The sequence below is a fragment of the Nerophis ophidion genome, linkage group LG28 (genome assembly GCF_033978795.1).
Source record: "Nerophis ophidion isolate RoL-2023_Sa linkage group LG28, RoL_Noph_v1.0, whole genome shotgun sequence".
In the NCBI taxonomy this organism is placed as follows: Eukaryota; Metazoa; Chordata; class Actinopteri; order Syngnathiformes; family Syngnathidae; genus Nerophis; species Nerophis ophidion.
This window is the reverse complement of record NC_084638.1, coordinates 16,619,041-16,635,574: the sequence shown is the minus strand read 5'-3', so window position 1 is coordinate 16,635,574 and position 16,534 is coordinate 16,619,041. Positions and strand designations below refer to the sequence as shown.

The 16,534-nt window shown below is 38.2% G+C and overlaps 2 protein-coding genes across 7 annotated transcripts in view; both read left to right on the top strand.

Moving 5' to 3' along the window:
- The window catches only part of LOC133545367 (golgin subfamily A member 6-like protein 6), a 224,427-nt gene that overhangs the window by 95,887 nt on the left and 112,006 nt on the right, over positions 1 to 16,534 (top strand). The window lies entirely within an intron of this gene.
- LOC133545310 (gastrula zinc finger protein XlCGF57.1-like) overlaps positions 1 to 16,534 on the top strand; it is a 32,137-nt gene that overhangs the window by 6,866 nt on the left and 8,737 nt on the right. For 2 of the 6 annotated variants that reach the window (XR_009804798.1, XR_009804799.1), the window contains exons 4-5: positions 9,382 to 9,572; positions 13,226 to 13,394. Coding sequence is in view for 4 of the 6 variants with exons in the window: in XM_061890765.1 (XP_061746749.1) it covers positions 9,382 to 10,601 (1,220 nt within the window). In the remaining 2 variants the exon portion in view is untranslated. Of the gene's footprint in view, positions 1 to 9,381; positions 12,150 to 13,225; positions 15,758 to 16,534 lie in introns of those variants that run through there. The other 4 variants (XM_061890765.1, XM_061890763.1, XM_061890766.1 and 1 more) reach the window with 3 other exon arrangements.

The window sequence follows — 16,534 nt, the reverse complement described above, 5'->3', positions numbered from 1 at the left end:
AATCCATCACAACTGGACTCTTCACTTTGTCTTAGAAGATGTTTGTCCTCTCATCCAAGTAGGCTTCATCACTTCATGCTCATAGACTTAAAGTTTTAAATCCAATCATTGGAATTTAGAGGGGAACTGCACTTTTTTTTGGGAATGTTTCTATCGTTCACAATCATTATCAAAGACATGATGGTGGATATATTTGAAACAAAAACACATCACTTTCTACCTCGGGCTGGGCGATATGGCCTTTTATTAAGATCTCAATATTTTTAGGCCATGTCGCGATACATGATATATATATGGATATTTTGCCTTAGCCTTGAATGAAGACTTAATGCATATAATCACACCAGTAAGATGATTATATGTGTCTACATTAAAACATTCTTCTTCATACTGCATTAATATATGCTACTTTTAAACTTTCATGCAGAGAGGGAAATCACAACTAAGTCAATTTAGCAAAACTGTATTTATTAAGCAGTTATTAAGCAGTGCAAGATTGTCAGACATTTTAAAACAAGCTATTAGTGCACTTTGTGCATGATGTCACTAAGATGACATATCAAAACAACACTAAATTGAAGTGCAGTTTTTGTACAGAACACCACTACAATAGTTGAAACAAATAAAGTGCACTTTTGTGCATGATGTCAAACAAGATATTTAAAAAACTGTCAAATAAAAATGTGCTGCATAATAAGAAAACAAAGATTGTATGTCTTTCGCTATGCGGTAGGTTCCTGTGGACATTATCTCCTTCTGTTGTTGACTATTTTTTTCATACGGTGTTGATGTGGAAATGGTTGCTTGGGCATTTTGTGGGTGTGGCACCAAACTGAGATGTTGGCATGCAGAGTTTCAAGCATTCCTCATTCTCTAGCGGGTGACTTTTCAAATGATGCTACACATTAGCAGTGCACCTACTTTTTGTAGCAACGCTTTTGCCGCATACTTGACATATTACAGTTGTCTGTTCAACATCTTCCCGCTTGAAGCCAAACCACCGCCAGACAATGGACCCTGTGCCGTTTTTCTTGGGAATTAATTATTCCTTCATTTGTTACCAGATTAGGACCTTCTTTCTCTCGTATTACCACTCGCACCACTCCGTTAGCACCAAAGCTAACATTACCATGCCCCTGCTACCTGTCTGCTCTGTGACAGCGTACACTGTAAAAACTGTTGCCTAGATCTAACTCAATAAAAATAAGGCAACATTTTCCAAGCAATTTTTGTTAGTTTAGTCATCTAATTGGTATTTTGAGTAAGTAGAACTTAATAATATGCATTTCGGTTTATGCAAAAAGATTAAGTTGAGTTTACAGAAAAAGCCAAGAAATTGAGTAAAATCAATGTAAAAAAACATCAGCATATTTTACACTTTCTTTGTTTTGAAAATGGAAAAATTACTTAGAATAATAATAAAAAATCAAAACATATCAAATTTCAACCTTTATTAAATCATTACCATATAAAAACAGTGTCAATGAGCTGGACAGTATAAACAGTCAACACCCATATTTAGTGCATAGAATGCATGACCTCAACTTTTTGAAGTGGTGTATAGAACACCATCACAGTAGTTTTCTTTTTTTAACCGTATGCATATTAAGAAAACATTTTCACAAGCCATATCCAAACCATGTCAATTAGCTGGACAGTATTAATAGTCAAGATTAGAACATCAGTATTTAGTGCATAAAAGAATGCATGACCTCAGCATCTCAAGTTTTACTTAGAACATTCACAGTACAGTTTCTTGCTAAAACAATTTAACATCAAGATTATCTGTACTTCTGTAACAATTCACAAGCAGAACAACTTCACAGTGTGTCTTTCAGTGTGTATATTTTGAAACATTTTAACTTAAACAACTCACAGATCACTCCTTCTGACCAGCTGGAGCTTCACAGTGGGGGAATTTAGTGTGTATAAAACGTAAAAAAAAACCTGATTTACACACCAGAAACTATGACCTAGAGCTTTGTATAAAACCTGAACAGGACAAACCGTTACAAAATTCTGAAGAATTCCACTCAATGTACAATGTATAAAGATTTTGAACGGACACAAGAAAATAGCTTTTGAAAAGTGTAAGCTGACAGCCATGGCTCACTGACTAAGCTAGAAGCTTGTTTTTGAGTCATGAATTTGGGGGTTGGTTTTGGGCGCAGTGTGTCGAGTCCCACAAAAAGTATTTGAAATACCTCAAAGTACCAGAAAGTTTGGATGGATACTCCAGATGAAGTGCATATGTCAACCCCAGAAGTAGGCAGCATGCGTTGGCCATGTTTCCGAGATGAGTAAGGACTGGTACTCCCTCAATGATGATTCCTACTGCATTTGGCTCACGACAGATGTAGATGCTCATATTTTTCATTTTCAGGTCCTCATCAACAGTGGTCTCTGCAGTTCCCTTTCAGATACAAAAACAGTAATTAAAAAAAACAAACATCTTATTTTATATTTGATAGAAGTTGTGTGATTTTTAATTCAGATTATGATTACTTTTGTGAAGACTATTTTGAAAACTTTTGAATTCTAATTTGAGATCTTGTACATTAAACTTGGTACAGTAGATGCATTTCCAGCCACATTCTTTTTATTGGCATTTTTAATTTGCACATAAAAACCTGAATAGAACCACCAGAAACTTAAACAAACAGTAATATCCATCCATCCATTTTCTACCGCTTATTCCCTTTTGGGGTCGCGGGGGGCGCTGGCGCCTATCTAAGCTACAATCGGGCGGAAGGCGGGGTACACCCTGGACAAGTCGCCACCTCATCGCAGCAAACAGTAATATGTTATGTATATATATATATATATATATATAGTAAATGTTTTAATTCTTGTTTAGGGGGAGTATTTTTTTGTTTGCATTGATTTTTTTTAGGGCAAACAGAAACACAAGACAGAAAGGCATCACTCTGTGGTGCTGTGCTAATTGGCTATCCTGGGGCTCCTGCCAACTAGCTGCATGCTCCACCTCCACCTGACAACTGCTGGTTCACTCACTTCACATAAAAGTAAACCCATTTGAAGCTTGTACATCAGACTGATCCAAAGCTGCTTTTAAACAATAATTACACAGTAGTCAGAAATGAGCTTCTGTCCACTCTCTCCCATGTACTCTATGAGGCATCTCAGAGTCACATCTCTCTTCATCACTGCAGCGGCCTTTGGGTTCTGGAGTTAAAAGAATAATAAATTAATGAATTTTGTTGGCACTTTTACTCCAAATCCGTGATATCGTTATTACAGCATGATTACAGATTCAATTTTAAACTTTTAAACCACTTTTTACCCACCTGTATCAGTTCCATCAACAAGTTCTTGATGTGCTGACCAGTCACTCCTCCTTTTGCACTGAAGAGCTCCAGGACAGAAGTTTTGGAGTGTACTTGTCCAGCTGGGACATAAATCTTGATTCCAGTGGACCAGCAGTGCACCTTCGGAACTCTTCATTAATATGTGAGACAGCAAATGTTGGCCGTTACTGATATTAAGGGTTTTAGTATACATTTTCAGGCAAAAAGTCCAAGTCACAATGGAAACTTGGTCAGGAAAAATAGAATTATTAATCATTTACCTGGAATGGTTCGAAGAGGGCATGCTATCTTTCCTTAAATTCTGCCACCCCAGGAGACTTGGCAACCACTTCCTGTCTTCTCCAACTGTATGTTGTGGCCATCATATCATTGATGCTCCTGGCACAGTCCTTTCTCTGATAGGCTGCACATCAGTCAGAGCAGGAATCAGGATCTGCACATGTATTCCCATTGAGGGACAGTTCGTAAACAGGCTGTCAGACGCGCTAAGTCTACTGTAGCAGGTTGTTAAATATGCAAATGAGGGCAAAATCTCCGTCAAATTTACCAAAAAAAAAGGCGGTGTGTTAGCAATGATATTGTTTCGTTTGTATACAGTTTAACACAAAATAACTAATACTAACTTAACCAACAGACAGAGAGTATCACAACCCATCTCACCAGCACATAACAGCTTCCCAAGTTTTGCTGGGAAAGTGAATAAGCTACGTGACTACAGCGTCTTGACTACAATCAAAGAAAACTCTAATTATAAACTGCACATGTATAAACAATGTCTGTTTGAAGTTATGAGCTGTTGGCGGTAAGAGCACATTCGAAATGGCAGTCGGCAGAAAAGTAGCAAACGAAATATAACGTTGAACCATGTTTTTGTAAATATATACATTTCAATCCTGGCAAATACTGACTTTTAACAATATAAATTGTTACTTACATGACTTCGGTAAAGTGTTTTCCTTGGGCTCCGTGAAACAACTTGTCTGGGCTTGTTCTTCCAGAGCTGCAAGTGGGCGGGTCCTGACGTTTTAGGTCTGATATAAACATTGGAACTGAGTTTTGCTAAATCAATTTATGTTGGAAGTCCAATAAAATTAATTTTATCACATAAAAAAGTAAGTTGCGAAAATATTCACACTTTTTACTTATAGATAACTCAAAAACTATAAAAATAAAAATAAATTGATTTATTGGAATAAATATACTTTTAAAAATAAAGTAAAATGGACAATACCACTGAAAGAGTTTTTACAGTGTATGACGTTGCATGCGCGACAGTATGTGATGTAAGAAGGTGCGCTTGTTTTATGTCTCTGTGAGAAGGAGAGACAGGAAAGAGTGAGGAGAGCCTGTGGTGTAATGCCCGCAGCTAAAAGCACCTGTGGGAGAACGTATACTTCAATAGCACGATATAGTCATTTTCTATATCGCACAGGGACAAACCCATGATAGATCGAGTATATTCGATATATCGCCCAGCCCTAATTCTAACTCGTAAATGTAAATAAAAGTCCACTTGCAATAGAGCCAATGGGAGGTCCTCTCTAACCATCCAAAAAACATCAACAATACTCCATTTGCATTTTGTGGCTTGAATATCGACCAAGTATTAGTTGAGTTGAGTTTGAGTTTATTTGAAAGATACAAGCATACAACATGACACATCACAATTTCCAGTTTGTCTTTTCAACATGTTGGAAAAGGAATTGGAAGAAGCAGATCTTATTTAATCCTCCCCCTTTTCTTTTACATAACAGTTGCTAAAACTTTTGTTCACTTCCTGTTCTCAATTTATTCACAATAAACTCCATTAGTAACCACAATAAAAATAAATTAATAATACCCGGTGAAGTAAGTTACATTTCATATGGTGAGATGAGTAAGATTATCTTGAAAATGAACAGATGGATGGATGAAATAAATTCAGAATGTTTATTATGATGGTTCTTCTTCTTTGTACTTTGTAAACACTTTAAGTTTGAAGAGTTTCTTGAAGTGGATCATATTAGTACATTGTTTGATTGCTTTGCTTAATCCATTCCATCATTTAATTCCACATCCTCACAGGGGCGGCATGGCGTAGTGGGTAGAGCGGCCGTGCCAGAAACCTGAGGGTTGCAGGTTCGCTTCCCACCTATGGACATCAAAGTCGCTGCCTTTGTGTCCTTGGGCAGGACACTTCACCCTTTGCCCCCGGTGCCGCTCACACCGGTGAATGAATGATTGGTGGTGGTCGGAGGGGCCGCAGGCGCAAACTGGCAGCCACGCTTCCGTCAGTCTACCCCAGGGCAGCTGTGGCTACAGATGTAGCTTACCACCACCAGGTGTGAATGAATGATGGGTTCCCACTTCTCTGTGAGCGCTTTGAGTATATAACAATAGAAAAGTGCGATATAAATCTAATCCATTATTATTATTATTATCCTGATATACTGAAGGTCTGAAGTGTTGTCCGTGCGTACAAATGTTTTAAATGACATTTTTCTCTAAGATTATATTTCTCCTCTTTTTTGAGAAGAATTGTTGTATATTCTTGGCCAGCAGGTTATAGTTTATTTTGTGTATAATTTTAGCTGTTTGCAAATTCCCTATGTTGTGGAATTTCAGTATTTTTGATTCAATAAATAAATCCCTCTTAGTGCCAAGGCAAATATAAGCTTTGACTTCAGCCTATTCCTTTTTCCGTCATTCTCTTTCTTTTTTGTGTGTGTCTAACGGTAGGGCTGAGCGATATATCGATACAAACGATAAATCGCAGGTTTGTCTCTGTGCGATATAGAAAATGACTATATGGTAATATTCGATTATATGTTTTCACACGGTTGCTTTTAGCTGCGTGCATTTCTTACTGGCTTTTCTCACTCTTTCTCGTCTGTCCTTCTCACAGAGACTTAAAACAAGCCCGCCTTCTTACATACGGCACATACTGTCGCGCGTCTAGCGACATATGCTCTCGCCGAGAGCTAACGTTAGCATGGCTAACGTTAGCTGAGGCAGGTCGGTTTGCTTTTAGCTGCGGGCAAAACAGGCGTTTCTCACTCGTCTCTAATTCTGACGGATACGGAAAACAAGCCCGCCTTCTTACATACGTCACATACTCTCGCGTGTCTAGCGTCATATCTCTCGCCGATCAGAGAGGTTGCAGCATGGCTAACGTTAGCTGAGGCAGGTCGAGCGGAGCGGAGCTTGTGACAATACAAGAGAGAGATGGTGCAAAACTTATCACAAATGGAGGAAGAACAATAAATGCCCAAAATAAAGAGCAGGGGATCCGTCATCTGGCGGTGGTTTGGCTTCAAGTGGGAAGATTTTCAGCAGACAACAGCAATATGCAAAGTATGCAGCAGAAGTGTTACTACAAAAAGGTAGCAACACTATTAATTAGTTCTTTCATTTAAAAAGTCACCCGTGAGAGAATGAAGAGTATTTAATAAATACAGTTTTGGTCAATTGACTTAGTTGTGATTTCCCTCTCTGCATGGAAGTTTAAAAGTAGCATATATTAATGCAGTTTGAAGAAGAATGTTTTAATGTAGACACATAGAATCATCATACTGCTGTGATTATATTTATCAAGTGTTCATTCAAGGCCAAGGCAAAATATCGTAATAAATATCTTATATCGCAATATGGCATAAAAATATTGCAATATTATTAAAAGCCATTATCGCCTAGCCCAATGTAAAGGTGTATGATTGGTGAATATGTATAATATTTACTCTTAAACTGATCACACAAAATGGTTGATGATTGATTATATGACGGAAATAAACTTATTTCATTAAAAAGAAAAAAACAGATGGGACGCGGGTCTTATGTCAGCACCGGAAGTGGTCAAAATCAGCTGCTCACCTGGCGGGTTTTTTGGGGATGAATAGGGAAGTCCTTCTTTAGCTGCCGTCTTGTTTTATCATATATTGCTGCCTTTGCACCTGTCAATGTTCACTTTCGTATTGTTGAGACGCATTTTTAGTGCCGTCTCACCCGGGCCGGGAGGAGGAAAACAATTCGAGGAGGCAGGAGTTGAGTCAAGTAGAAGTATTTTATTTAACGCAGTCTGCAGAGAGCGGAGATCGTTTAGTACACTTGAACAGTAGTACCAGGAAAACCCAAAGCGATCTGTCTGAGAGTTTGTTGTACAGCATATATATACTCTGTGCCAGTAGTTATCTGATTGGTCAGTCTACTGACTGACGTCAGTTGCTATGTGTCTCGTGTCTAGGAACCTCCCTTGGTCTCCTGTTAAGTTGGTTGTTGCTCAAGCATCTGTTTCCTGTTAATGCAGTCTTTGGCACACTGAGCCAAATTGAGATCAGGATATTTCCTGCATGTTTGCTCCACTCTGAACTCTCAGACAGGAGGCTTTGTACACTCATTAATATGCACAGTAAATCAACAAAAAACTCTTTACTTTGGAGCAATGTTCACAGACTTGTGTTTGGCTCTCTATTAGATGTGACAGTGCCTACCTCTTTAGGACCAGCCTTTCTAGATATATAAAGATTTGTATTTACAACATTAATATTTACATACTATGCAAATATGAAACAAATGTAAGCTTTTAGTTAATTTGAATATATATATTTTTAAATGTTTTGTTTGTAATTGTTTTTTAATCTTCATTATTTACTTGAATTTATTACAGTATGTCTCTGTATACATATTTACTTTGTACATTTTGGCCAAAGGAGGCACATTTCAATTTCTTACTCACACTTGTTATTACATATGTTGGCCAGAGGGGGATGAATCAGGAAGTCCTTCTTTAGTCCTGCTTTAGCTTCTGTCTTGTTTTATCCTATATTGCTGTCTTTGCACCTGTCAATGTAATTTTTTTTATGCACAATAAATCAACAAAAAATCCTGACTTTGGAGCAATGTTCGCAGACTCTAGTATTTGGCTCTCTATTAGATTTAATGGTTTTCCGTATTGGGACCATGACTTCGGTCCTAACTTGACTTGTTCACCGGTCATCATATGGAAGTTACTTTTCCTTGTTGATGTCTCAAGAAGGGTACAAATACAAGAAAACACGCACACATACTTACACACACACACACACACACACACACACACACACACACTCACATACATTCTTGTGTATGTGTGACCTTATTGAGACCTCTGAAAAATGCCGACCTTTTTGGGACCACCCTTTTTAGATATATAAAGATTTTTATTTACAACATTAATAATATATACATACTATGCCAATTTAAAGAAGGTAAGCTGTTAGTTAATTTGTTTTGGATTTTGTTTTTTGTAATTGGTTTTCAATCTTCATTATTACTTCAAGTTCTTACTATACCTTTCTCTCGCTCTCGCTCTTGCTCTCTCTCTCTCTCTATCTCTCTTTCTCTCTCTTTCAGTTTCACATTTCAATTTCTTACATACATTAATTATTTCATATGTTGACCAAAGGGGGAGCACTTTTAAAACCGACACACAGTCAATTTGAAAAAGTCCTCCTTTTTGAGACCACCCTAATTTTGATAGATTTCACCACTATGGGTGCAAATGAGACATTCTCTATTAGATGCAATGGTTTTCCGTATTGGGACCATGATGTATGTCCTAACCTGTTCACACCTCCTCAAATGGAAGTACTTTTCCTTGATGGTATCTCAACAAGGGTAGAAATAAAATGAATAAAAAAATACATACAATGGATTGCGGAGACCCCTTGAGGTAGTTGTAATGGTGTCCCCAGCTGAATGACAGATAGTTAACAGCATTGGACCCCCACTGGGTCCATGTGTACACTCTCAGTTACATTAACATGGATATTATACATGCGATCCAATAGATAGAAATGCTGTTAAATGTAGCTTTGATGTGGCAAGCTACTTTTGCAGTGTAGCGTGTAGTGTAGCTTGCTACAATTATCGGAGTATAGCTTGGCTACATTTAATCGAGAGTAACTTGTAGCTTAGCTTAGTACATTTTCCAGGTCGCTTGCCCATCACTGTCTATTTGGCCTAGCTCACATGTGAATAGTTTGAATACTGCAAACTTCAATACAGTAACACCTAATTTCTGTTTCATGTTCTGCAGACGTCCAGCAGGTGTCAGCAGAGAGTCAAGAAGAGATTCCCTCCAAGCAGCAGGAGTGGAGCTCCAGTGTGGGACAGAAGGAGCTACAGGCCCCCTCCCACATTAAAGAGGAGCAGCTTCATGATGAAGATGAAGCTCAGTCCTTACAGCTTCATCACAGTCAAAGTGAGAAGTACAGAGGAGCGGAGCTTGTAAGTCAACACATCACAGAAGCTGATGGAGAGCATTGTGAAGATATCAAGTCAGAACCAGACAGCATCTTTGCTCCACTGTCAGACATGGACCACATGTTGTCAGACTCTTCTGATCACAGTGACCACATCCAAAAACATTTTGAGAGTAAAAATGACTCTAAAGGTGATACGAGACATCACACTAACAACAAACACTTGGACTGCTCTCAATGTGGGAAATCATTTAGAAAGAGGAGTAATTTTGCAGCACATATGAGAATACATACTGGAGAAAAACCTTTTACTTGCTCTGTTTGCAAGAAGAGTTTCTCCCAAAAGCAACACATGACCACACACATGAGAACACACACTGGAGAGAAACCTTTTGCTTGCTCTGTTTGTAACAAGAGTTTCTCCACAAAACCTATCATGACCACACACATGAGAACACATACTGGAGAGAAACCTTTTACTTGCTCGGTTTGCAAGAAGAGTTTCTCCGGAAAGCTTCACATGACCAGACACATGAGAATACACATTGTAGAGAAACCCTTTGCCTGCTCAGCTTGTGCTAAACGAGTTAACACCAAGTATGACATGAATTTACATTTGAGAACACACACTGTTGAGAAACCTTTTACTTGCTCTATTTGTAAGAAGAATTTCTCCACAGAGCTTAACATTATCAGACACATGACACACACCGCAGAGAAACCCTTTACTTGCTCTGTTTGTAAGAAGAGTTTCTCCAGAAAGTTTGACATGGCCACACATATGAAAAGACACACCGGAGAGAAACCTTTTACCTGCTCTGTTTGTAAGAAGATTTTCTACAGAAAGGGTGACATTACCAGACACATGAAAAGACATACTGGAGAGAAACCTTTTGCTTGCTCAGCCTGTGTTAAACGATTCAACACTAAGTGTGAAATTATGTCACACATGAGAACACACTCTGGAGAGAAACCGTTTAGTTGCACTGTGTGTGATAAAACATTCAGGTTCAGGCATCAGGTCAGTAGACACAAGTGTTTAACAGTCATGTAAGCTGCAGGGATTTAAAACACTTAAAGGCCTACTGGAACCCACTACTACCGACCATGCAGTCTGATAGTTTATATATCAATGATGAAACATTAACATTGCAGCACATGCCAATACGTCCGGTTTGGTTTACAAAATTACAATTTTAAATTTCCAGCGGAGTTTCTTGTTGAAAATATCGCGGAATGATGATGCATATGATGACGCGTGTTTGTGACGTCACCGGTTGTAGCGGACATATTAGCCCAGCACCACTTACGGCTAAAAGTCGTCTTTTTTCATCGCATAATTACACAGTAAATTAGACATCAGTGTTGCTGAATCTTTTGCAATATATTCAATTAAAAATGGAGGCTATCAAGAATAATGCTGTTGGTGGAAAGCGGTGGATTGCATCTATCTTTATGACCGAAGCACAGCCGGTGTTTCTTTGTTTGTTATGAAGCTTTAACAGAGCGGTCAAGCGAATATGTTTCTGAACGTCAACCAGCAAGTTTTTGGATGGGAAAATTGTGATATTAAGTTGGCTCTTACCGGAGACTTCAGTGGATTATGGGACCTCCTGTGGCTGTCAAAAAGGCAGCTGTGATCTTGGCTCCTCGGCTTCTCTCAGACACTGGCGTTCACCGCAGCCATCCGACTTTGAGGTAGGACTTTAGAATCTCACTAAAATACTATTAGCACAATAAGCAAATAAGGGATTTTCCAGAATTATCCTAGTAAATGTGTCTAATTACATCTGAAACGCTTCCACTGTTGCCGCCCGGAGCCGTTGCTTTTTCCTTTATTTTTTTTGTGCTTCACTCTAACTTTCCTCCTCCACGAATCTTTCATCCTCGATCAAATTAATGGGGAAATCGTCGCTTTCTCAGTCCGAATAGCTCTTGCTGCTTGTGGCTATGATTATAAACAATGTTCAGATGTGAGGAGCCCTACAACCCGTGACGTCACGCGCACTTCGCCTGCTACTTCCGGTGAAGGCAAGGCTTTTTTATTAGCGACCAAAAGTTGCGAACTTTATTGTGGATGTTCTCTACTAAATCCTTTCAGCAAAAATATGGCAATATCTCGAAATGATCAAGTATGACACATAGAATGGACCTACTATCCCCGTTTAAAAAAGAAAATCTCATTTCAGTAGGCCTTTAAACAGTGATTGTGCTAAATGTACCTTAAAAACAGCGTGTTTAATATGAATGTATATTTGATGTTGTATGTAGTGCTTCTCATCTTTTACTGTTATATGATGTCCTGTAGTGACTTTTTAAGTTGTGTGCATTCATTGAATTCAAAATTCAAGATTGAAGATTGTTTATTGTCATATGCACAGTTAAACAGACAATTGGCCGTGCAATGAAAATCTTACTTCGCTAGTCCACCCTTCAACAAGTCACACGGTACTTAGCTAAGAATAAAAAAGTAAACATACAATTGTTATATACAAGGCACAGTAAGTAACATCACATTATTGCACATTCTGATTGGCAGTCAACAGTATAAATATGGAGGTGACCTTGGGTCACAGCAGCAATTAAAAGTGTCTTTAGTGAACAGAGGGGAAAAGTGTCTACAGTGATGGTTCACAGTTCACATGGTAGCTGTCTTTTGTTCAAAAGATAAAAGTAAAACAGGGGGGAAGGGGTAGCTAGCATTCACAAGCTTGATGGCCTGTGGGTAGAAACTGTTTGTCAGTCTTGTAGTCCTGGATTTCAGGCTCCTGTATGGTTTGCCTGATGGTAGGAGGCTGAAGAGACTGTGCTGGGGGTGTGTACTGTCCTTTATGATGTTGTGTGCTCTCCTGGTGGCCCTGGTAGTGTACATGTCCTGTAGTGATGGGAAGGCTGCTCCTGATATATACTGACCAGATTTAATCACTCGCTGGAGTGCCTTCTTGTCCTTAGCAGTGCAGTTTCCATACCAGACCGTGATTGAGCTGGTAAGGACACTCTCAACCGTACTTCTATTGAAGTTGCTAAGCATTTTGGGTGGCATGCCAAATTTTCTCATCCTTCTTAAGAAGTACAGTCGCTGCTGGGTTTTTTTTTGTTTGTTGGGTGTTGTGATCCCAGGTGAGGTCCTCACTGATGTGGGTCCTGAGGAATTTAAAGGTTTTCAAACTGTCCAACCTTTGTCCCCCCTATGTACAGAGCTGTGTACTGTGCACTCCTTCTCTGTGGGTCAGTAATCATCTCCTTGGTCTTGTCTGCGTTCAAGGAGAGATTATTATCCTGACACCAGGCCACCAGTTCCGCCACCTCCCTTCTGTACGCTGCCTCAGCTCCCCCGGTGATCAGTGTCATTTGCTAACTTGATGATACTGGTGTTGTTCTGGGAGGCCACACAGTCGTGTGTGAAGAGGGTGTACAGTAGGGGACTCAGCACGCAGCCTTGGGGGGTCCCTGTGCTTAGAACCTTTGTGCCTGATGTCTGGTTGCAGATTCTGACTGACTGGGGCCGGTTTGTGAGAAAGTTCAGGACCCAGTCACAGAGAGTTGGTGTCAGACCAACAGTGAGGAGTCTTTTTGATGCATGACATGACTATCCTTTCGAAGCACTTCATCACTATTGGGGTGAATGCAACATGGCGATATGTCATTCAGACAGGTCACAGTGTTTTTCTTTGGCAGGGGCACGATGGTGGTGGTCTTGAAGCAGGTGGGCACAACATCTTGTGCAAGTGACGAGTTGTACATGTCAGCAAGTACGTCAGCCAGCTCTGATGAACACACCCTGAGGGCCTGGCCAGGGATGTTGTCTGGGCCGGCTGCCTTCCGTGGGTTTGGTGTCCTCAGAACTGTACGTACCTCTGCTGTTTAATATATATTAAGTACATTTTTAGTGTATGAATATTAAATAAATGTTTGATGCATAAATATTAAATACATGTTTAGTGTATAAATTAAATATTTTTTTTGTGTATACATATTTGATACATGTTTGGTGGATGAATATCAATTTCATGTTTAGTGTATGAATAATAAATACATGTTTGGTGTATGAATATAAGTGAATGAGAAACCTAACTTATGTATAAAAATACAATAAAATACAAAAAAAAAAAAAAGGAAAAACGCTGATAGGGCTGGGCGGTAAAATGATAAATATTTATCGCAAAACATAAATTTAAAAAAATTAAAAATTCCGAAAAAATCCCCAAAGTGCTGAGCCGTTAAACTATGTCAATATATAGAATGACACATAGAGAGAAAAATAGAAAAATATGGAAAAAAAGCCAATATGGCTGGGCGATTAAACGATGTCACTATATTTTGCAAAAGACATCAAATCGAAATCAAATTAAAAAAAAAAGTAATTTGAAAAAAAAAAACATGGAGCTGGGCTGTAAAATAATATAATATATATAATGATGGACACATCACTGATGTTAAAAAAATAGGAAAATGGCCAATAGGGCTGGCCGATAAAACTAGACAAGGACTGAGAGTGCGGGGGAGAGAGGACCAGACTTTTGAAGAGGGAACGTGCGCCCTCCAGTGGATTTTTGCCACAACTGCACACACAAACAAATTCATTATTTCCAAGTGTGCCTTATTTAGTGTCCCAGACTTGGCATCGGGGGAAAAGTCATCATTATTTCCGAGTGTCCCTTATTTAGAGGAGCAGACTCATGAAGAAACAAGTCTGGCTATTGCCCAAGTGTCTTTTAATGACAGCAATGCACTCGGGACGGAATGTGCGCCCTCCTGTGGACTTCTGCTGCAACTGCACACACAAAGAAATTAAGTATTTCCAAGTGTGCCTTATTTAGTGTCCCAGACTTCCAATTCCTCCTTTACATGTGTAGTGTATAAATATTCATTAAACAACTGTTTAATATATGAATATTAAATGCTTGTTAAGTGTATACATATTAAATACCTGTTTAGCGTATAAATTACATTTATGTTTAGTGTATAATTATTTAATACATGTTTGGTGGATGAATATCAAATTCATGTTTAGTGTATGAATGACCAGACTTATGAAGAGAGAATGTGCGCCCTCCTGTGGACTTCTGCCACAATTGCACACAAAGAAATTAATTCTTTCTGAGTGCACCTTATTTAGAGAATGATAAATACATGTTTACTGAATGAATATTAAATATATGATTAGTATATACATATTAAATATATGTTTAGTATATGATTATTAAATACATGTTCAGTGTATGAATATTAAATATGTGTTAAGTGTATGAATGTTAAATACGTGTTTAGTGTATAAATATTAAATACATGTTTAGTGTATGAATATAAGTGGATGAAGAACCTAACTTAGGTTAAAAAAAATAATAATAAAAAAATAAAAAAGGGCGATAGGGCTGGGCGATAAAACGATATCAATATTCATCGCAAAACATCAATTGAAAAATAAATATTCAGAAAAAATCCCCAAAGGGCTGGGCTGTTAAACTAAACCACTATTAAGCATGACAAATGGAAACAAATAGAAAAAAATGAAAAAATGCCGATAGAGCTGGGCGATTAAACAATGTCACCATATGTTGCAAAAGACATAAAATTGAAATCAATTAAAAAAACAGTAATTTGAAAAAAAAAAACCCATAGGGCTGGGCTGTAAAACAATACTATATATAATGATGGACACATAACTTATGTTAAAAAAATAGGAAAATGGCCAATAGGGCTGGCCGATAAAACTAGACACATATCTTATGTAGGTGGGGGGGAAGGGGGGGGGGACACTTATTAAGAGGGAATGTGCGCCATCCTGTGGACTTCTGTCGCAATTGCACACATAAAGAAATTAATTATTTCCAAGTGTGCCTTATTTAGAGAATAATGAATACATGTTTACTTTATGAATATTAAATATATGATTAGTATATAAATATTAAAAATATGTTTAGTAAATGAGTATTAAATACATGTTCAGTGTATGCATATTAAATACATGTTTATTGTCTAAATATTAAACACATGTTTAATGTATGAATATTAAATACATGTTTAATGTATAAATATTAAATACATGTTTAATGTATGAATATTAAATACATGTTTAGTGTATGAATATTAAATACATGTTTAGTGTATGAAGAAAAATATATGTTCTCTCACTGTTATGTTGGATCCACTATAGACTGGACTTTCATAATATCATGCTAGACCCGATCGACATCCATTGCTTTCGGTCTCCCCTCGGGTGGGGGGCGTTGGGTGTGGGGGGGTTGGGGTGGGGTGGTCCACATATGCAGCCCTCTCCAAAGTTTCTAATAGTCGCTGTCACCGACGTCCCACTGGGGTGAGTTTTTCCTTGCCCTTATGTGGGCTCTGTACCGCGGATGTCGTTGTGGCTTGTGCAGCCCTTTGAGACACTTGTGATTTAGGGCTATATAAATAAACATTGATTGATGTTTAGTGTATAAATATTAAATACATGTTAGTGTATAAACTTATTATATACATGTTTAGTGTATGAATATTAAATATTTGTTTAGTGTATAAATATTAAATACATGTTTAGTGAATAAATATTAAAGACATTTTTGGTGCATAAATATTAAATACATGTTTAGTGTATGAATATTAAAGACCTACTGAAATGAGATTTTCTTATTCAAACGGGGATAGCAGGTCCATTCTATGTGTCATACTTGATCATTTTGCGATATTGCCATATGTTTGCTGAAAGGATTTAGTAGAGAACATCGACGATAAAGTTTGCAACTTTTGGTCGCCAATAAAAAAGCCTTGCCTGTACCGGAAGTAGCAGACGATGTGTGCGTGACGTCACGGGTTGTAGAGCTCCTCACATGCCCACATTGTTTAAAATCATGGCTACAAGCAACTAGGGCGATTCGGACGGAGAAAGCGACAATTTCCCCATTAACTTGAGCAAGGGTGAAAGATTTGTGGATGAGGATAGAGAGAGTGAAGGACTAGAAGAAGAAAAAAAGACGAGCGAGAGAG